Source organism: Acromyrmex echinatior, chromosome 1 (assembly GCF_024713525.1).
Source record: "Acromyrmex echinatior isolate Ae372 chromosome 1, ASM2471352v2, whole genome shotgun sequence".
Lineage (NCBI taxonomy): Eukaryota > Metazoa > Arthropoda > Insecta > Hymenoptera > Formicidae > Acromyrmex > Acromyrmex echinatior.
The window spans coordinates 12,103,328-12,126,438 of NC_141852.1; the positions used below are offsets into that span (position 1 = coordinate 12,103,328).

Genomic DNA, 23,111 nt, shown 5'->3' on the forward strand with positions numbered 1-23,111 from the left:
ATCTTTTGCACTAATAATAGTTGAGTTATTGAATAGTTGATCGTTAAAATCGAATCGTGATCGTTCATCGATAAAGAGAACACTTTTGTAAGACTCCTTTGTAAAGTCAAAATTAATGTTAAATTAATGAAGTTCTATAATGAGGTTTTTTTATTCCTAAGCCAAAATGACGTCGAATAGCGTACATATACACACATTATACACGCCGTGTAATTTATAAATACAAATACAAATACATAGATTCGAATATCGTAGCGTCTTCGAGCCAAAATGATGGCGGGTTTGCGGGTTTACTTTATAAACCTAGACTTTAACTTTTTTGGGATAATTGAGTGAAGAAGCGAAAAATATGCGACAACTATGTCGGCATTAGAAATCGGAAGTGACATGTCAGTAGATTACGACAAATTCCCGGGGTTGCCTACACTCGGCAATAAGATGTATTGTTTTTGCCAAAACGTGACCGTGTTTCAAAATGTTTCGCGTGAGTCACGACGTATACGAGGCGAGCAGTTACACGCGCCCCGCTTAGGGATGGAATGCGTCCAGTTATGCGTGCTTTTTCGGAGAACGTGCAAATTCCGAATCGATGAAAAAAAACCGCCGGAGAAGTTGGCCGCGGATTCCAATTGTATGAAAGACGCAGTGCGGAAGATGCGTAATTCTTTCCGCGAAGTAAAATGATGTTGCGTGTTATTTTCGTGATCTACGTAGGTTGTATTTTTAATAGTCATCAAATATTACGTACTATTACCTATTGTTACTTGCGGCTTTTAAGTCATCGTCAGATCGTATCAATAGCAAGCTACTCGGGCATTGCGAGCGCGGATCGTTCTTTCGAAAAAGTATTATTCTATTCTGCGTTGAATAGCTCGGCGTCCTGGAGGTATTGCGGTCGCAGCGAAAAGTTTCGGCCGACGACGTTTATTGGCATGCAAACCAAGTCACTCGTATGCATCGTGACGACGAGACGCGTCAACGTTTCGTTGCACTGGAACGGGACGCATCACGCTTTTCTTCTCAGTTCTCTGACACAATTCAGCCTTGAATACATACAAGTCCCGTTGCTGTTATTTATTCAAGTATTAACAGCAGATATCTCGATTTTTTTTTTTATTTTGATCATTTTATCGTCTATAATTATTGATTTGTTAAAGATCATTGATGTATATATTAAAAAATATGTTAAAAACGTAATAATGATTTTTTCTCGGTGTCCCATTTAATGCAATCTTTTTGATTTCAATTCAATAATTATTTATAAAATTTATAAAAATATAAATATGATATATAAATAAATGTAATATATTATATAATATAATGTAAAAACGAAATACAATATTAAACGAGGACAATTGGAAATTCACTCCTGAGATTAACATTGAAAATGAAAATTGACTAATAACGAAAATTGAAAGATTCCCTGCGACGAGGAAGTCTTCGATCAAATTTTCCTTTGTTCACGTAAAATCTCACGTAAATTCAATTCGTCAAGAAATCTGTCATTAGTAGGCACACCGATGTCGACACGGGATACCCTATATATGGCGACGCCAGGCGTCTCCCCTCTTCTCAACGACGGAATATTATTTCGCTAGCGTTTAAGCAAGTGGGTCACGCGGCGGTTCCCGGCGTTCACACAAGACGTCCAATGTATACGAACCCTCGAAATTGCCGTCGCGGCGGCGACGGTGCCAGTCCGAATGTATACCGCACATTTTCAATTAATTTTTAGGTACGCCCGCGAACTGCATATCGTCGTGAAAAGTACGCGGGCAAAGTATGTGTGTGCGTGTAAATGTTTAAATATTACACTCCCCGACTATTCACGACAACGAAATTTTTCTGCATTACGAGCTGCTTCGTTGTATCGAGTAATGAGTTTTTACTCGGCGATTTTCTCAGAAAAATTGGCACGCGCGTTGCATGTCTACGCCTCTTGAATTATTCTTACGACGCGAAAGAGATCGCCAACCGAGGAAGTTATTTCTTCATTTTTTCAAAGAGAGTTATTATAATAAAAGTTAGTCAATTACTTTTTCTTCGCTTTCACCTCCGATTGTCTATCCCTGGGATGAGCATAATAAATCCTATACATCGCGTTTTCTATCACCCAAGGAACGCACTAATTCAACAAAAGATCAAAATGATTTTATTTCAATCATAACATCAATAAACAATCAAATTTTGTAACAAAAAAATCATCGTTTTGATTTTCTGTTGACTTGATGTTTTCCTTGGGTAGTTTTTCATTTTCATACACATGTACATGTTCAGAGTTGGAAAACGTTACTTTGTCCGTTACTTCTCCGTTACTTTTTATAATGAACAATTTGATGATGATGTTACAATTTTTTATAATTAAACATTATGCTAAGGTTGACTTTTGCAAAGGTCGACTTTTCCAACCTTAGCGTTTAGTTATAAAAAATTGCAACGTCATTTATTATAAAAAGTAACGGAAAAGTAACGCTCCCCTACTCTGGAACATATATTTGTTTATATGTATTAACATGATGGCGACTCTGCAGTGATATTTTCTTCAAGAGCTCTCGAGAGTTTGTTCTCCTGGCACAGTTGGAAGCGTTTCTTTCTCCCTCTCTTTCTCCTCTTTTTCTTTATTCAAAAGATTTATGATTTTAAGTTCGCTGCACAAATCTATGGATCGATTTGGAAGACATCCACTTTGCGCAGAGTGCTTGCGTTATCGAGGTCAGTTCGGGTTGTCAGTCGCGTGGAGACAATCTAGCATGAAAAGTCTCTGTGGTCCCCGTGTCCCTTGGGGTTTTAACGAATTTTGAATAGACGTAGCTTAAATCGCCATCAAATTCCATGGAGACATTAATAGCATTACATAGTAAATACGCGGAAAAGTAGATCGCGTCATAACATATCGATTCGCGTATCCGTCAGCAACGACCCAGATTAATTATTGTCGAGCTTCTAATTCTCGTCCTGCTAATCTACGCTGCAACTTTCGACAGAGTTCTAGTCAAGAATCGTTCAATAAGCAAATAGCTTCGTAAGTTAATTCGCACTAATTATCCTCCGGCGATGGGAATCGTCGAAAAAGTTCACCTCAATCTCGTGAAAATAAATTATGAATCAGATACCATTTCAAATCGATGGCGATGCACAAATACCTAACGATGTCTATTTAACATACATTTGAATAACGCATTATTTTGTGAAGCAAGCCGTTATTTTTTTTTTTTTTTGTATTTGTTTCTCTTACTGCTTTGCACATGGAACGATCGATAGTCTCCACAAATTTCATTTCCCGGTAGACTACTGGTAGCGCAAGTCGGATTTAACGTAGTTTAACACGGAATAGGGGGAGGGGGGGAGGGGTCATCCTAGCATATATCTGTCATGCAGGAAGCACGAAATGGGAGCCTTTAATCTAACCGGAGCGCGGTTTCTGCTCGTCGATATCGTGAAAGATAATCGTCAAATTTGACGTTTCAAAATTTATCATCAGCGTTTGCTGGCCATTATCTGATGATGCTTTTGCTTTACTTTTTAAAAACACTGAAAGCCATATAGCTACAGATGAGATTTTGTTGGTTGGAATTAAGATCGAGATAGAACGGCCGCAAAAGAACAATCTCTGCAGGGTGAACTAAATGTGCAGTACGGTCCTGATTCGCTACATGGCACTGGCTAGTCTGCCTGAAATAGCACGGCCATCTTCCGAGGTGGTGGTTGGTTGCACGTGCATCGGAACGCATCTCGGTGTTAGTGAGAATTGGCCGTGCGAGCGTATTTCGGTCTGCAGCCTCCACCAGATTGTCGCAAACCACCCTAACAGGTCGTCCGAACTGTCTTTTAGTTGTGTGTCTCTGTCTAGGGAGGATGGTAGAAATTCTAGGAAACACGTGTCCTTATAAAAGAAAAAAAAAAAGAAATATCACAGAGAGATCTATAATTTATATCTATCTGTTTTTACTGTTGTTACTCGCATACCGTACAAGACTGTCGTACGAAAAAGTGGACTTCCGAGACTTTTTCGAAACTTGACGGCTTAAACTTTATCATTAAGAATTTTACTATGTATAGGCACGATTAATATTACAAAAACTGCTGTCTCTTTCTTTCTTTTACGATCGATCAGATGAATGAGGCGCACAAGAAATATAGAGCAAGAACCGTGCACTTCCGCTGGCCATTTATAGCGTAATTTGCGCCGGACGATGTACGTGTCGGTTAAAATCCATTAGGTACCAGCAATAAGACTCGCCTTGACCGAATATGGTCCTCTTAATTTGTGTTGCACATTTGTCGGTCTATTTTCACTTAATATTGCTGAAAAGCCATTTGTTTCGAGGAACAGCAGGCTATTTTCTTATTGATTATAATATTCGTGCGTCGTTGCGTCCTCTGTGGCTTCGATCCGAGCGCCATGCGTGCTACATGTATGATTACATAGCTGTGTATCGGGTTGCCGAGCGTCGTTGCAATAACAAAGTGGCATACTTTTTCTTTGTCGCGCGGTCTTACTGGGAAACTTATCGAAGTATTATCACGATATTACCATGAGTTGCCGAAAAAAGCTGACGAATCAATTTTAGATAAAATCGTAAGGATCGTAACTTTTCTCGTAAAACTTGTAAAAACTTATGACTGAAGTGGTAATTCTGTGTACCGTAAGATATACGATCATTCATAAATACGTATCTATGATTTCTCGTAAATCTTACAGCTAACAAAAAGCTATCTGTAAAAATTGCATAAAATAATAACAAAAACAAAATGGGCGTGAGAAGAAAACGATACATAATTGTCTTTAAAACATTTAATTTTAATAATTATATATATTTTTGTACGTTTGGACTCCAGTTCATCAGCAAAAAACATTAAAGGTTCTGTCTATATAGAAGTCGTAGGATTTCAAATTGTAGGAAATTGATCAATCTTAAGTCAAGCATTCTTCTTATATTTAATTGCGGTTAATCAGTTTCTTACGACTTAAGATTCCACGACCGTCTACGACTTCTATGTAGATGAGCTTTAAATTTCAAAATTGTAGGTATATTACAAATAGAAAACGTCACATTTTACTTTACGTCCACATTACGTCCACATCTTACTTTGTAAAGTGCTTTGCGTACATGCCATGAAACCAGAATCAACAAATTTGAATTTCTATAACCAAAGGGAAGAAATTATAACATACAATTGTAAGATTTAATGTTTCGCCGACGAAAGCTCAAACTAGAGTCAAAACATACGGGAATCATACATAATTGTTTTAAAATTAAATATTTAAAAAAAAATTATTCGTTTTTGCATCGTTTTTTGCGTTAACTCCTAACGTACGAGTAGGTACTTTGATTTTGTCATTATTTTTTTAAAGTCTCTTATGAGGCCTTCTAAAGTTATAAACATAAATTTATAAGCAATCGTAAGTTCTTACGAGAACAATCTACGTTTTACAATTCTACTTAGAACTGACTCCTGAATCTCGTATTTACGATTCATAATGTACCTCACGTTACGAATCATAAAGTGCGCTTGATAAAATTCTTATTTTGCGAGTTATAGATAAAATTCTCGTTTTGAAATTAATCATAACTATTCGGACAGACTTTCGTTTTTACATTCAATAATTACACTGAAAAAAAAAAAGAATTATATGAACAGCATTATTTTAATTGAAAATAATTTTCTTGTACAATAACACCAATAATGAAACAAAATACTTCATGCTCTTATTTTAATGAAATTGTATTGTTTTATTAATACTGTTATCGAATCAATGAGATTACGTTCAATTGAAATAATGCTGTCGAAACAATATCTTTTTTTTCAGTAATAACAACTCTCGATTATTACGTTTTTAATCCATTGTTGCCTTCTGATTCACGGCTATCCTTGACATTAATTAAACGCCATTTAAAATTCGCAGCGGCCTTTTTTTCGCACGCAACCAGCGGTGGCGGATTCTCGTGTGACGTAAGACGTGTGACGCCAGGAAAAATCAGGAATAACAGCCGAGCCGTATAAAGTGGGTAAAAACGGCTCATCAAGGTAAACCCACGCTGGTGTAATATTAACAGCTATATCCCATATACAGCTACTATTTGCATAAAGGGTTGCAGCTCGTAGCGTTTAGCCGGAGGGGACAAAAAAAAAGGTAGATTACACGGCCTTCTGTTACAAGCGCGCGCGCGCGAAATTGTTCACCTCTCTCGGTTCACCTCTCTCCGCTCGCTTTTTTTTTTATACGAGGCAGAATGGGACATCGTTTCCATTGCATGTACAACCTGGTCACTTATAATAATGCGTCGTTTAATTATGCGACAACCTATCAGACGATTCGCGTCATGTAAGTGAATTGCATAGACACCCTGCTATTACTATCTCTTTCTCCGCCGATGTACCGTATATTATAAACTATAATCGCGAAATAATTATAAATCGAAATTATTTTAAGATCGCCGAGAATAAATCGATTAATAGATTAATGCTATTTTTGATCAAAGCAGATATTAGTGCTTAATAACACTAAATGCAAACTAATGTAAATATATTATTTCAGTTTTATGCGCATCGACATCTTATGCATGTTTATAAAACTGAAATAATATAATACATTTGTAAAAATTTGCATTTAATAGAGAAAAAGGTAGTATTATGGCACTTCATTTACTTTTTATACAATAATTTGGTTAATAATCAATATTTGAATTTAAAACTTAACAATTACATTTGTCAAAATGTTATTCAATCGGTTCTAGACTCAAAGTTATGAAATATTTATTACTTAGGGCATTATTTATAAAAATGTAGCGACACTGCATAATCGCTCGAAGAGAAACAGGGGTAATATGGCCTTTCACAAAAATAGATTTAAAAAATTGATTCTGTTTAAAGAAAATTGGAATTACAAAATTAATAAAAAAGTAAAATATAGTAGAATATATAATATATTCAAATTATGCAAATGTATGTATGTACACATAATTCCTTCAGCATATAGACTGCTCAGTACTAAAAAATTATGTATACGTAATATAAATTATAGTAGATTAACAGTAGAGCTACAATTGATTTACGGAATAATTATTTTGTTATAAAAAGAGACCATCAGTAATCAATACGTTTACAAGGCCACATTAGCAAAAGGTCACATTACTTTTTTAGTTTGCATAACTCGAAATGTAAATAGCCGAATAAAATGTTAACAAAGAACACGCTCAAACGTATAATATATTCGTTTGATAATACGTTTAAGAAGAATGGAGAAATATACATAAAATGTATCTTAAAAACGTTTCAAAATGTTTGAAAATAAAAATACGTTATAATAAATGCCGACTACCCAGTGAACACAAGTTACATGTAACATACCCATTAGTTGTAATTTCCCACTCAACAATATAACTATAATACAACATACGTGTTGCACATATTACAATTATATTGTTGAGTGAGAAATTACAAATAACAGGTAACATGTAACTTTGTGTTCACTGGATATTATGTATTGGCATATTAGTATCTTGCTGTAACAGCGAGCAAATAATTCCCACAAGTAACTACTAGAATTTGCCATTTAATAGCAGCATTTATTAAGCCACATACACATCATATCTACACTAACCATAATACTACCTTCTCCTATACCTTCTCAAACACTAAAATCCACTTTGACCAAAAATAGGATTACATCCATTAATTGATTTATAATCGCGAAAGCCTCGACGGAAAGTGGCCGCCAGAAGTGCTCCAAGTTTTTACGTCATTTTACGACTCGAAAGAGGAAACGTTTTGTGTAGACATTTGTTCTTCAGGACATTTGTTCTTTTATTAAGTCACAGCGTGATATCGCTTGTGTTCTGGATTCGTGATATCGATCTATTTTCCTGGTGTTCTTTTCCTTTCGCGCGGCGATGTCTTTCTCTCCGTTACGCTCTAATTAAATTCCAACGTGTCGCGCGAACTCGAGCGATTCGCCATTTCTCCGAAATAATTATCGGCCCATAAATTATTTCGCGATATCGTCGGTGACTCCTGCAGCTTTCGCGTGCGCATGTGCGATGCAAGCTGTCGAGGATGAAAGCGCGCATCCTATCGTAAGATTGTGGCTAAGTCACGGGCGATTTATCAGAAAGGCGTGGATGGTTCAAGGAGTCTATTAAACACGAGGGTCTGGAGATTGATATGAGGGGGTTGAAGACGGGAGGGAGCGGGTAGGGAGCATCAATATGTTGTTGCATATCTACCCTCTTTCCTCGTTTTCCAATCGACAGCAAGTTCTCGCACTTGTACCGGCGCACGCGTCGGCGTCGGTATTTATAAATAAATACCTCGGCCACGTGCCACGAGAGAAATGGCGTTCGGTAAGTCTTTTAACTCGAGATGCTTAAAACGAGGATATGCGCGTACGTATGTAAAAGACATAAGCGAATAAGGTGTTAAGATAAATTGCGAGAAGCTATTATGATTACGCGAAGAGAAAAGGAAATAAAAATGTGTCTATGTGGCTAGTGTTTATTGTTAATTCTTATATTTAAGATTGTTTTAAGTATATTAAAAGAATTTGAATTAATTGAAATTTTGGTTAAAAATGGAATTTTTTGAATCATTTTTTAGTTGAATCTATGAGAATTCTAGTTGAGATAACCGGAATTGTTCTAGTTTGTTCCTTTTCAATTAGACATTTTTCTCAGTACAGTTTTGAGATGTCACAAGCCAATAATAGAGCAGCTATTTTTTTTTTAGCATCTTAAATCATTATTTAGTTAAGATAGTCTTGAAATAAGAGAGAATGGATTATGAAAAGAAAATTAGTCTATATAAATTATTTTCTTAGCAATGTTTCCTAGCAAGTAGTCCACCTGTGCAAGAAATTTCTGTTTTAAACTTCCAAAAGTGTTTTTATCCAACAAAAATGTGCTATAATTTTAAACAGTTATATTGTGAAATTACAATAACATTTTGTGGTAAAGTTTATGCAAATCTCTAATACACATGCACGCCAGTTTTGTAAATTCACAACAAATTTCTATTGTAAATTTACAAATACTGTAAAATTACAGCAAAAAAACGTTATATGGTTAGGTTTGTAAATTTACTGCACATTTTTATTGTAAGGGTATTGTAAATTCACAAATATTTCTAACAATACATTGAAACAGTGAAAACGTAATAGTAAGATCATTCCAGATCCTCATCGCTTGATGAATCATTCGTTACTTTCGGTCATTCATACTCATAGGGTGTCTCAAAAAAACCATGCGAATGATGTATCATATATGGAAACGAAACGTGGGACTACGAAATGTGTATACCTATGAGACATTCGACTTGAAAATCTCACTGAGCGCTACGAGTGTTTTCTTATGTGACACAGCTCTCGAGAAAAAAAGCGATATGATGCGGCTCGGTAAAGAAAATGAAGTCAAATATCTGTGACCTTGCTTATCTTTGCTTAGCGTCCGTGTACCGAAACGTGATACTTTTGCTTCCACAAACATCCTTTAGCTCTGGGGATTTTTCCTTTAATTAAAGGACAATAATTGCGCGCGCGTTGATCCTCATCCTTCAACGTCAATAAATCTCAACATTTGTTCTCCTTTACGGCATCAACGAGGTGACATTTATCAACTGGGAGACAGTTCCGCCATTCATGTATACACCTCGAGACACCTCGTACATTTTTTAAAGACGCCATTAAGAAGGCATGTTAATTCGTGATTAAAAACCGGTAAAATTATCGCATACGATAAGAAATAACTTATTCCAGAAGAAAATAACTTTCAGAAAGCGCGCGATTGTGATTCAAAGACGCATTATTCTTGTCCTTGTCCGTGTGATTTAAAGAGACATTTTTTATTCAAATAAATAATCGAGTGGCACGACTTGCGCAGCGACGAATGATATCCGCTTCGTAATTGTGTTAATTCTAAATTAATTACAGCGAACTGGAATTACAGCTGTAACAACAATCACTCATTCGAGATGTATAATTACAAGATGAAAGATATTATCATCGTTGCGTAATGATTATGCAATTTACTGGGCACGGTATAAAGCGATGCAATTAAATGATAAGCGCGAACGTCGCGTCAATGTATGTATTTCGCCAATTTTGAATAGAATCGGGGAAATTGTAGGAATCACGCGCCGAGCATATTGCAAGAGTTTTTCGGAAAGTATAAAACCGGGGCAATTCAAACTTGTTGAAATGTCGAAATAACATGGTATTTCAAACAACTGTCGATACGATTGCTGATATTTGCATCCCGATTCACGTGTCGCATTTTGTGAACAGCAAAAGAAGCGAAAACATGCCGAAAGTGTGTGTGTGTGTGTGTGTGTGTGCGTGCGTGGGAGTACACAACAGAGTACATAATCTACGTGCATCTACGCATTCAACGATCGACCTTATCTTTTATTTTTATTGCCAGAATATTTTGAAAAATACAAAACCGAGCCAATCCAAACTCTTGTTCAAACGATATTTAAAAAATTTAAAAATTTAAAAATTTGCCATTGACAGCAAAATTTGTTGAATATTAAAAAATACGTGAGTATTTAAAAAAACATTTTTATCTTTTCTCTCGTAATTTTATACTTATCAACTACAAATTACATGGAAATTAAATTATTAACATATAGATTCAGATTAATTTAACTACTACGCATGTTACGTAAATACGATCATGAATGAAAATGAACAAATTACTTCAGGCAGGTAGTAAATATTGACTAGGTGATGTGAAATGACAAGAGGAAATTCATGACGGAAAATGCATCGGAGAAGTTCGATTGGGGGTTGACGGAGGAAGAGGTGAAAAAATGTGTAGGCTGCAGTTAAATGGGAGCGGAGACATCTGCTCTAGTAATAATGGAATCTCGAGTGAGGGCACGAAAGGAACCAAAGCGGCGCAACGACGTGACGGCTGCGAACGGGGCGGCAGGAGTAGATTTTATTTCAACATAGAAGAGTCATGCTCTGCACACGACACCGGTAGAACCAGCGGACGGAGAGAGGGAAGACTGTGGTTGACCTTGACCTGCGGCGGAGAGGTTCAAACCAGGAGGTGAACCAACCGGCGCCTTCGTGGAAAAGTTGGGCGCGCCCGCGCGCCTCAGGATAGGTGGAAACCTTCGTCGTGTTTACGTGGACTCGCCCTCTTCCACGCGATGTGTATACACGTGCTGCACCTTCATCTCTTTCCCCTCTCCTCCCCTTCCCCCCTTCTTGTTTTGCGTCGTATTGACAGCGGGGCGACCGAAATCTTAATCTTTAAAAAGAGCTCTTTTCTCCGAAAGAGCCGTTCAAATACATTTACACACATAGTGCAGAAAGTATTCGTACAAGGAAATTTTTTATTAAAAAAGCCTTATTTGTAGAAAATAAACATTAATTAGCAATTTTATGAATACAATGAATACATTCTGTTCTAACATAAATAAACGAAAATGCTCCGCATGAATTCCTAATTTTAGAAACTAAATTTCTCGACTGTATGAATACTTTTTGAGCATCCAAATATAGAATTTTTTGTTTTCACTTATTTTTCAGATGATATATTTTGTATAATTAATACACATCTTTTTGGTATATAATTTATTAAAAAAAAAAATATTTTCTCTATACAAATACTTTTTGCACTCACTGTATATATAGAAATTATATATATATTAGGTGTTGGAATTAATTCGTAGCGTTTTTAATGAAAGAATGTTATTTATTTCACATGAGCATTAAAAAATACATTAATGAAAGTACTTCCCATCACTTGTAAAACGCTACGAATTAATTCCAACACCTAATATAATATAATTTCTATAAAATTTCCGCTCTTCCAAGAAATACTGAATAACAAAACACTTTAAATAATTAATCAATTTTTGAACCCGACATGATATCTTCGATCACACATCACGTGTTCATATGTTTAGAAATCTTCAAAGGGAGTAATTTTATCCTTGAAAATTTCCTCAATAAAACAGATGTAATATAATAACGAATAAAGTAAACTCAATGGAATTAATGTGCTTGACAATAAATTAGTCATATTACATTAGAGAATTTGAATATAAAAAAAACGATTTCGTCTCTCATAAGGTTAATCGACGTAATTTGATGGTATTCTTTTAAAAGATTAATCTGAAATAATACTGAATCATTTTAATTTACTCCACAGGATGGAGTAAATTAACATAAATTATTTGATAAAAAGATGTTCACTTTTTCCTCAAAAAGAGACTATATTAAAAAAATTAAATTAATTTTATTTTGTAAAGTAATTTAATTAATTATGTCTGTATTAAAAAAATTAAATTAATTTTATTTTGTAAATTAATTTAATTAATTAAATCTGTTCGCAATTATTTTTACTCTTTTTCGGAACGTTTGTCGGCCAAGCATGATGCACATTTCAGTACGGTGTACATAAACTTCGTTCGTTTGCGATAAACGTTTCGACATCCGGTCCATTCATGATAGGAGATTCCTCCGCCGTGACTCCGCTGTGCTGGTTCGATTTCGCGTCGAAATAGCGCCCAGCACTTCACTTATCTTCGTTGCAAAAGGCGAGAAGAGATGGAGAACATTCGAAAGAGAATGAGAAAGAGTGAGCGTGGCCGGTAGTGGCGGATAAGAGTTTTATCGTATTTTATTTTGTCCGATGTTTCTCGGAGCTTTATATAGACTTCTGATCATGCCGCAAACTTTTTCAGGTGCTAGGCTGATCCTTCTTCAGAAAATTATAACAAACAGTAAGGGGTATTTATTTTTCTGGCAGACAGATGTATCTGGAGATATATTTTTATGTGAGACAAATAAAAGGGTTAAATCGAGGGTGGTTCAGAGGAGGAGGCGAGAAAGACTTATAGTGACTCATTAAAGATACATTTAAACTGTAAAGCATTAAATCCGATTGGGTAACCTGTAGTGCTTGATAAATATCGAGTCGAGTGATTCGCGTCGAGCGATTGGACGTGCTATTTTCGTGCGCGCATAATATACGCACGAGTGTTCGACGTGACGTGGCCGTGTCAGAGCAGTTCCAGTTTCTGAATTCCGATGCCTTACGGGAAAGATTTTGGTAATCAGATTTGGTGATCAATTGGGATGCTACGATAGCACTACTTACGGAACAAACTCATCAGGCAAAAGATATATTACACTACGAAACGTGTAATATATATCTTTAACTGTAAAAAATGTTGATGTCAATTTAACATCACACTTGGATTTAACACCCATACGGTGTCTATATAATTCTTTAATTAACACCAACATGATGAGGATTTAAAAAATCTCTGGTATTTATGCAATATCAACACTAACATGGTGTGGATTTAACACCATGGATGTGTAGATTTAAAAATCCATGGTGTTAAATCCACACTATGCTGGTGTTAATTTAACACCAACACAGTGAGAATTATATAGACACCGCACGATGTTAAGTTCACACTGCTATTTTTTATAGTGTGCAAGTCTTTGTATTTATTTTGCTTACAAGAAGAGGACACAGTGGACCTTTCACAGAGTTTGATATCTTTCACCATAATGAATGTACAATATGTACATCGAAAATAAATTGTGTCGTGTCCCAGCGTTTTGTTGAATTTATTATACTTTGTAAGTAGTATTTTTTAATGAAAGGATCCCGCAGTAATTATAGAAAATTGGATTCTAACGAAATGAATTAATTTTCACATATAATGTAACTTATAATGTGGTGAACAAAAGATATTAATAATGAATAATTTTTAAGCTATAGTATATCAAAGATATAAAACTTGTGTTCATGCACAGAGCACTTTTAATACACTTAGCTTAAAAATTATACGTTATTAAGCCTTGTGTCATATTATAAACTATGTTACATGTGAAAACTAACTCATTTCATTTGAGATCCAATTTTTTATATAATTAGTGCGAAGTTCTTTCATACATAAAGAAAATATAAGGCCTATTCGACAAAATGCTCAAATGGCATAATTTATTTTCGATATAGATTTATCATACACCAAAAAAAAGAGTCTGGTTATAGTTGACCAAATATTGAGTGAAATAATTTTAACCAAATATTCAGATAATATAATTAAACATAATTTTATTGTCACAAATATTTAGTAAATATTAGAGACCCCAATCGAAAGGTTTTTTTTAATTCCGATTCCGGTTTCGGTTTAAGAAAATATCAAATAAATGTTCCGGTTTCAGTTTTGGTTCTTTTTTTACCAGTAAAGAAAACCAAAACCGTAAAAATTACGGTTTTTTTTGTTCTATTTACGCTTTATTTTATTTATTCTTTAAATTTATTCTATTAAAAAAAAGAAGAGAGAGAGAGAGAGAGAGAGAGAGAGAGAGAGATAGCGTATTCACTCGTTCAATCTAGAGAGTCTAATCGAAGAGAGGCGTCAACTGATCACGTGACTGAATAAAAATTACGTAAACATTATTTTAAGCATATTTCTCTCAGTTCTTTCTTACAATTTATTTGATTCTTATGGATAGATCTCACTTATTACATAAAGTCTACATATGTATTTTTGAATTTCATGATTTAGAATAAATTCTTGCAAATGTTGATGAGGAAGATCTAAATAAAAGAAATGCTAGTATCTTATAATAATTTACATTAAATATATTTCGCAATCCTGCCAGATTTCTTATATGAAGTGCTAGAGGTATTTACATTCCGATTGTTAAGAGAGCTGGCGGTAGTAATATTGGATTGAACATTGGTGATTGTGTGTGGACGAAGGAACGAGCAGAACAAAGAAAGAACAAGGATAAAAATCAAAAATTAAGAAAAAAGAACCGAAAAGAACCCAAAAAATAAAATTTTATCAGTTACGGTTTCGGTATTATAAATTTTACAAAATTTGGGTATGGTTTCGGTTTCGATTCACTAAAAAAAAGGGTTCTAAAACACAAGTTTTCGATTCCGACTTTAATTCGGTCCAGAGATCACTAATAAATATTATCAAACGCTATTATCAACGGTAATACTTACTAAATATTTATAAAGTTAAAATTATGTTTAGTTATATTACCGGAACATTTGGTTGAAATAATTAACTTTTGGCTAACTGACTAAATAATCAGACTCTTTTTTCAGTGTACCGAAGGAGATTAAAATCCATAAAGAGTCCACTGTATCTTCTCCTTGTTATTAAAATTAATTAAATATTTATTCGCTATTTTATTTAAGTCTCGATTGTCTTTTCCAAAAATATAAAAGAATCGCGAGAATCGTCTTCAAGTTTACGAGTGCGAGTTTTGAAGTATTTTGTTGCCATAAGATGAATAATGGCGAAACTCTGCGCAAAGAGTTACTGAATAAGATTTTCCATTTGGTTTACTCGCAATCTTTTCACAACACGCTGAGACGCAGCATCTGCCGCGACCATAACGAGACTAAGTTTATCTCACGAGAAAAACGGCAAGTCTGAGAACGCAATATCATGTTTAATTAATATGCGGTAATATTTTATGTTACGCGAATGTGCGACGCTGCGATCTCTTATGATAGATAACACATGAATACTTTATAATGTTTCACCAGCGATGATCGATCGGTTGAACAATAGTCCTACTTCCTCACATCGGAGTGCGACTCCGTTTAATGGCGTATCGTTTATTCGTAACTGAAGCGACTGCAGAAAATTGCCTCTAACGATATTTCGCGACAAGTTAAATGAATTTGACAAATTAGATTTCAACAGCGGAGAAATTATGACTGAGTTGGTTAATGACATTTAAGATGTATTGAATTTTGCGATGTTCCTTGCAATAGCGGATGAAATTCAAGAATGAGGATCTGCATCGTGCAAAAGGGAAATCTCCCCAGGAAAAAAAAAGAAGCGAGTAAATAGATAGAGTAAATAGAGTAATAAGGATTAGAAGAAGTAAGACTCTATCGAAGGTTGCAGTGATTTTCATGAAAATTGCAATCGTATAGTAGTATCATCAATCTTGATTCTTCTCGAAAAAAATTCCTTTCGCAATCGATATCGATCTAACGGTATTATCCATTGCGATTATATTTCTCTCTATTTGCAATAATAGAAACGAAATACCAGTATCTTGCCAGAATTGATTGATTTATCGTAGAAATGATTCCTTAGATGCAATCGATTTTATATAATATAGTTTTACAAATAAAACCCCACATTGTAATACTCCGCTCGACAATGACATCTTTGTAAGTAGAGGAATTCGAAAGACGAAGAAGAAGAAGACTGCTTTCTAAATACTGCATCAATTTTTGTAGACATACCGCAATTGCGGCCATCAATCTTGGCGCAACTAAATATCTCGCCGAGAATAATGCGAAATCGACGACGCGTTTCGCCACATCCATTTCTTATTTTGTTTATTTACCGCGTTCCCAAGTCAGCCTCGCGAAGCTTTATTAAAAGAACTCAGTGATTTATTTACTGACGATATCTTGCTTCATAGGCCAGCTCTCTGGAGCATGAAGGATTTCCAACGCGTTTTTAACGTCCAATAAAATATTTCATTCGTGAATGAAATCGTCCATTTATTAACATTTTAATGCGAAATCAATAAAGTCGAACTTTGTTGCGATTGCACAACCGAATACAAATATATTGATACTTACGCACACGGTATTAACCGTTATTACAAATCGATACAAGCAAATCGTATCGCAAAGATTTTTTTTATCAGTCAGTACATTTTTGGAAATTGTTTCAATTTTGAAAGCGTATCCCATTTATTTTAGAAATAGAAAACTATTAACGAATCAAAAAATTATAAATCCAAAACATTTTTCCCAGTTATATTTAGAAATATTTGTTATATATGGAAATAAAAAAAATATGTTTTCAACTTCAAGGTGAAAGAGAGCTCACAGTTTTGTTTATCTAATTCATAAGACTTTCTCTCTCTCTCTCAGAAACGTCCTATATTCCGATTTATGGAAAAAAGGATTATCAGGTTGATTAAACGTGTCGAATAGACTTGGAGCTTACCACTGTCGGCGTAAGTTTCAGAACCGTAACCGTCCTGCAGACCGCTGGACCACGTGCCCTCATATCTCGCAGTGGAGGTAGTAGACTGCCGGACCCCATAACGACCTTTGAATCCCTGAGTCCATTCTCCCCGATAAAGCCAACGGCCACGGGTCTCCATACCCAAGCCGTGTCTCTTGCCGTTCTGCCATTGTCCTTCGTAGGCTGACCCGCTGAAATGCAATTTGCGGAATTTAATCTTCTAAAACAACTTCTCTTCCTTCAACTTGGGACTTAAAAAGTATTTTAAAATTATAGAGATAATTTCATCACGTCTTCTGCAGCTCTCAGCTGTTGTTCGCTCGCAAAAATATCCTTAAGAGTTACGCTTCAAGGATCACGTCGCTATTTATGCTATAATTAACCATTCACGTTAGCTGAAAACTCGTTTAATTAACCAATAATTACCGACCAATAATTACCGACGGTCGCCGATGACGATGACAACGTTGCATCCACATTGTTGGATGTACAGAATGGAGTGGCAATGAGAGGCATGACACCTCGTGTTAATGTAGAAAGTGATTACGCCGCCTACGATCCTTCTTTTAAGATATTTTTATGAAAGTTATAATTATCGAAGAAGAGAGACGGAGAGAACTAATCGAGCGAACGTTCTTTCAAGTGCGATTAAAGCTTTTGCGCTAAACTTATTTCTGTTATTACTTTTTATCGCAGAAAATCTTTCTAAATCCAGCATCAAATATAATTTAATTATTCCCATTTAATCGTCATAGTTTTTGCAAAACGACAAGAAAGTTTCGAGAACATCTATAGTAAATCTCTTGAAAGAGAATGATTAATCCTACCCGAGCGATATCCAAGTCCTTACAAATAATGATTACATAAACATGAAAGCTGCACGTGGATGCGAAAACTGTTGCGGAAATGTTCTATAAGTGTCGCGTATTGCGTAAATACTTGTGTTTAACGATACTCTGTCGTGTGATAAAAATTTATATCGCGATACGATTAATTACATTATAAATTCTGACAATGCAATAATAATTCGTACATATTTTGTAATTGTAAATAATGTTTGCATTATATTTTTAGAACATTTGAGAATAAATAAAAAGAACATTTCATCTTTTAAAATGTTTTAGTATAATTAACAACTAAATGTGTAATAAATAATTGAGATAAAGGCGGTCTCTCGCGATTCTCAACAATGCAATGTTCTTTACTTGTCGCGAACGACGGAAGTATAAACGATGATAGTGATATCTAGATACGTGAAGTGAACTATCCTCCGAACGAGGTGGTCAGCAACACGTGCTCGATCTGCGAAACGATTCATCTTCGAGTATCATCATGATCGAGAATGAAGTCGTTGGAAAATGTTGCTAGTTAAAGATGGACCTTGCTCCAGTTTACGCGGAAATGAAACGGCGAATTCTCTCAGCCTAGATACGTGATCGGCAAGAAAAGAGGATGTCATCGTTTCGTCTCTACCTCATTTTCTCTCTTTTTTTATGTTAATTATTCCAGAAATCAGTGAGAAATGAATTTACATTCAAGCAGATCTCAGTTTCTGAAAATGATTTTGAAAAAAATCACAGCGTAACGCAACGAGTTAAAATTTATATCGCTAATAATACTGTACAATATGTATATTAAATAATATAAGTATGCATATATATTTAAAACGTTCACATTTAATTTCGAGCACAATTTAATAGCCCTTTGCAAATAAATAAAATCGTTACACAGCATTTTACTGTTATTACATCTCCATTATTTAATATCTTCTTACTTAATATTATAATATTTCCATTGTGTGTGTGATCTAGAAACTCTAATTACGATCGTTAAAGTTTTTCCGGGTTTCGTATCGCGTGCACGTAGATACTATATAATTTTTTCCTAATTGTCCTCGTTTATGTATTCTCGTTATGTATTCTCTCATAAAACTAATCGTCGAGAAACAAGGTGGCTCTGCAATTAACCTTATTTTATAGAGTGTTTATATTTTAAATCGGAGTATATAAATAATTAATAATTTTATTTTTCAATTAATTTCGAGCAGAGAAATCCAAAAGTAGAATCCAATCGACAGATCAACAATACTAGGTCCTGCCATTTTTTGTTCAATTTTACGGACAAAAACGACCTAAAATATTTCTCACTGATGACGTCGTCATTCGCGAGAAACATTTAATGATTTTCGACGTTACATTTTGGGATTCGAAGAATCTGAGCGCTCATTTATATCTTGCATTCTCTTACTGAAACCAGAATTGTACACTCTATTGAAACGAAACTACTGAATAACTTCCATGTACTTGTTGATAAATTAATTAATTGCTCCAAAAAAAAATGAAAAAAGACTTTCGTCTTCAACGCGCACGAATGCGGATATCGATCATCATCGTTTCGCGATCATTTCGCGACCGTCTCGAAAATTTTGACGGCGATTTTCTACGACGACCCTGAACTAGGTCCTAACGACTCGAATCCCGGTGACCTGTTCCGGTTGTCCTTGCACACGGTGACCCAGTTTTACAGGAATCGGGAGATTCCCTCCCAGGTATATACAGATACGTGTCAAGGTCCGCTGTTTGTACATCACGCGCCACACGCGACGCTAGGAGTCTCGTGAATTCAATTCGGGGGTTCGCGAAAATCATCAATGAAACATCCAATAGGAATTCACGGGGAATCTCACCGGAGAACTTTCTACAACTGCTAAGCCTTACAAATAGCGTCTGGTCGGATCTTATTTTTGCAGCGTGTAATGTTTAGTCGTTTGCCCCGCTAAGCGACATTATTAACGTGAAACAAGCGCAGTGGCGGTAATGTAATATCGGATAATCAGCCTGAAAACCATACACTCGTCACAGTGCAAACGAGCTCGGCGTTAATCCTTCATGAGCTCGGAGGAGTGGCAGTCGTTGTGAAAATCCCGAGAGTGCACCAACGTGAAGAGAATATAAGATTAATTCGCTCTACAAAATGCGCGCAACCGGACGAGCATCGTGGTATATTACGTATACCACGGGAATTAGCAATCTATCGTAATCCTCCATAATTTTGTGTGCCGTGTAACCTGCCTAGTTAACAAATGCGCATGAAATATTGTATGTCAAGCGCCAATAAGACATAAAGTTATCCGTAACCTAAGTGTTTCACGTGCAAAAAAGTATAGTCTACTAACAAGTATAGTCGCTCACCTAGGCCAGGTGTAGACGCCGGATACTTCGAAGCCGAAGTGCCAGCTGCCAGAATAGGCGCCCTGACCCTTGGGTCCGGTGCACACACCATGGCCATGGGCCTTTCCATCTTCCCAGCCGCCACAGTAGGTCCCACCGTCGTCAAAGTCGAATCTACCCCCGTTAACTTGAGCGCGATTGGTGGCGGTACCGGTCGCGCCAGGTTGCGCCGGACTTATGCCACCTGTTTGTGGCAATTGGGCACCCCCCGCCACCCCATTCGGCGCCCCAGACGGTTGCTGGCCAGAGTGCGGTTGTTGCTGCATCTCTTGCAGTTACCGTGCAGGCACTGTCGTTCGTTTTTCTCGTTCACCTCTTCCGCCTTCTTCTCCTACTACTACTCTTCAACTCCCTCGTTACCCTCGTCTTCGTCTTCGTCGTGATCGTTATCGTCGTCGTGGTCGTATTTGTGCTTGCTCAGTAACATCAGTAACATCTGCCTTGCCCTGTACGTTGCTTCATTTTCCGCCACCTTCTCCTTCGACGTCGTCGTAATCTTCTTCGCCGCCCTCGCCGTCGCCTTCTCACGTCCGCCTCCACCAGATCTCTACAATAGCATCGAAGAATCAAGCGTTGATCCGCCGTAACGAACGCACATATATCATCGACGTCGTTACGAGACGTGGCTGGACACGAACGATACACGGTGGCGGAGCTGTTGTTCTAGTGAAAGATTGGGTTTAAACCCCCCCACGCGCATCGGACCGCGCTCGAATCTTCAAGGCGTGCCTGTCATCGCAACGCAGTCCGCGTCAGAGAAGCCGGACGTGAGAAAAGAATCAGCGAGTCTCGCGCCGGGGCCCCAGATTTAATTTTAGTACAACTTCGAAGAACCGAACGTGCGAGAGCGCGCGAACGTGACGAGCGCGGATCTACGTCTCTCGATCTCGAACGCAGAACGTTACACGACTCTCTCTCTCTCTCTCTCTCTCTCTCTCTCTCTCTCTCTCTCTCTCTCTCTCTCTCTCTTTTCCGGTGCCGAATACTCGAGAGAGCCCGAGAGAGCCGCGGCCTTGACAAGCTTCAATTTCGCGAATCGATATGCCGGATGCGAGACTTCCTTTTCGAGCCACTTCCTAGCCTTCCTCTCCTATCCTCATCTCTCTCTTCGACCTCCCTCTAAAATCACCACCATAAAATGAAACATCTCGGACCACCTCACCGTACTATCATCCTGGTCGATCTACCTCTCACTCACTCGCATACACGCACATGTACATACACGTGTCGCTGCAGCCGCCCGTGATCATGGACCGACGGAATCGGGACTTGACGCGCATTCAGCACCATTCACATGGCACTCCGGAACTCCTGGCACTATGGTATTAATCACCATAAGATATCGTTTTAGTATATGAGAGAATCCGGAGACCGCGCGCGATGTTACCAGGTTTCTCTTCGAAATTGTTGAAACTAGACAACGAGTCCGTCGGAGTTGCGGTTTTACTGTCCGCCTGACGCCGTTACGCAACGTTTCTATAAGCATCCGTGATCCGCTCGGAATGTGCCTCTCTCTCTTTCTCTCCTCTCTCTCTCTCTTTCTCTCTCTCATACTCACTCACTCACTCACTCACTCACTCACTCACTCACTCACTCTCTCTCTCTCTTTCGCTCTCTCTATCTTCGTCTCGTTCACCTCTTCTCTCCCTCGAGCTTTTCGTTTCTCAACAACTTCTTCGCACGAAAGCTCGCTCTCTTCCAATCTGACGCTTTCTTCGGGTAACGAAGACCCGATCGGGTTCTCTCTGATGAGTCACCCGCGAGGAGATCTACCTACGGTGGAACGGTCGATGACTAAGATCCACGGGACTGGACCCACGATGAAGCCTCGACGGACACTGAGTCTATCTCGAGACGGGTTGCGAGGTGGAAGTAAGACGAAGAGGAAAATGTGCAGAGCGGAGCCGAACTCTCAGTACACATGTATATGCACACGCATACACACATGCACGTAGGCATCCACATATATACAGACAGGTACACGCACGTGGACACCACACACGCGTGGATCTCGCACGCGTGCGCGCGCGGGCGCGCTTTCTTCACGGCGCGGGCGGCGGACGATGTGGTTCTAGCCCGGTGCGCAACATCGGCAGCAACGGTAACGGCACCGACATCAGCATCATCGTCAGCATCCGTACGGGCCACAGGCTCGGTTGCGCCGGTGCGCCGGTCCGTACATACGTCCGTCCGTCTGTCCGTCCGTCCGTTCGCTCTAGCGTGGCTAGAGCGGTGCCGCGCGCGCCTCAAGCTCTACTCTCTAGCCTCGAGTTCGGCTAGCTGACTAGGAGCTTCTATTTTTATCATGGGGTAGCGAATTGTTCCCCACACGAGATGACTGCGGCTGTGGCGGCTGCACGAGGCGGCAGCTCCGTCGACTCGAGTCGTTCGCCAACGCGACCGGGTTCGGATCATTTATAAATAGTTGGAGTTCTCGCACCGCCACGGAAAATCATCGCGAGGATTCGCGGAACGCAGGTCGCGGTGAGAGTAGCCCGAGATGCTGCTACGACTATCGCCGGCCGGTCTTCGGTCTCCGGGTTTAACACCGACACACACCGTTCGACGTGCGAGGGAAGAATGACACTTTCAAGATCATTCACGATGGACCATGTGTTCCGTTCGGAAGATGCTGATTCGCTTCCTTTAGGCGAGCGAGGGAAGACACGATTTGTCGGAGTATCGAAATTTCGGAAGAATCTCTTTTCCATGAAATATAAGCGTGTGAAATCGTGCGAGCGAGTGTGTCAGGATTGATAGAATTAACGAGGTAACGAGGTGATTCCATCAACGCGAGGGTGGCGAAAAAGCCGGGTTCCATGTCCCTGTAGTGTTAATTTAGGGACGGAACGCGTTGGTGGTGTGTTCGATCGGTCGGGGAAAGAG

General features: G+C 37.9%; 2 protein-coding genes across 22 annotated transcripts in view; one reads left to right on the forward strand and one right to left on the reverse strand.

The window, feature by feature from the left end:
• The window catches only part of LOC105146803 (cytochrome b5), a 60,313-nt gene that overhangs the window by 27,716 nt on the left and 9,486 nt on the right, over nucleotides 1–23,111 (forward strand). Inside the window, exon 1 of one of the 6 annotated variants that reach the window (XM_087414835.1) lies at nucleotides 22,639–22,995. The exons of 4 other annotated variants lie outside the window; for them this stretch is intronic. The gene's annotated coding sequence lies outside the window, so the exon portion shown is untranslated. Of the gene's footprint in view, nucleotides 1–22,638; nucleotides 22,996–23,111 lie in introns of those variants that run through there. One more of the 6 variants, XM_011057329.2, reaches the window with a different exon arrangement.
• LOC105146805 (uncharacterized) overlaps nucleotides 1–23,111 on the reverse strand; it is a 44,268-nt gene that overhangs the window by 18,173 nt on the left and 2,984 nt on the right. For 5 of the 16 annotated variants that reach the window (XM_087414461.1, XM_087414437.1, XM_087414442.1 and 2 more), the window contains exons 2-3: nucleotides 20,187–20,772; nucleotides 16,975–17,186 (exon numbers count right to left, since the gene is read on the reverse strand). In XM_087414461.1, coding sequence (XP_087270587.1) covers nucleotides 16,975–17,186; nucleotides 20,187–20,491 — 517 coding nt within the window. In that variant the 5' untranslated portion in view covers nucleotides 20,492–20,772. Of the gene's footprint in view, nucleotides 1–16,974; nucleotides 17,187–20,186; nucleotides 22,578–23,111 lie in introns of those variants that run through there. The other 11 variants (XM_087414477.1, XM_087414484.1, XM_087414412.1 and 8 more) reach the window with 7 other exon arrangements.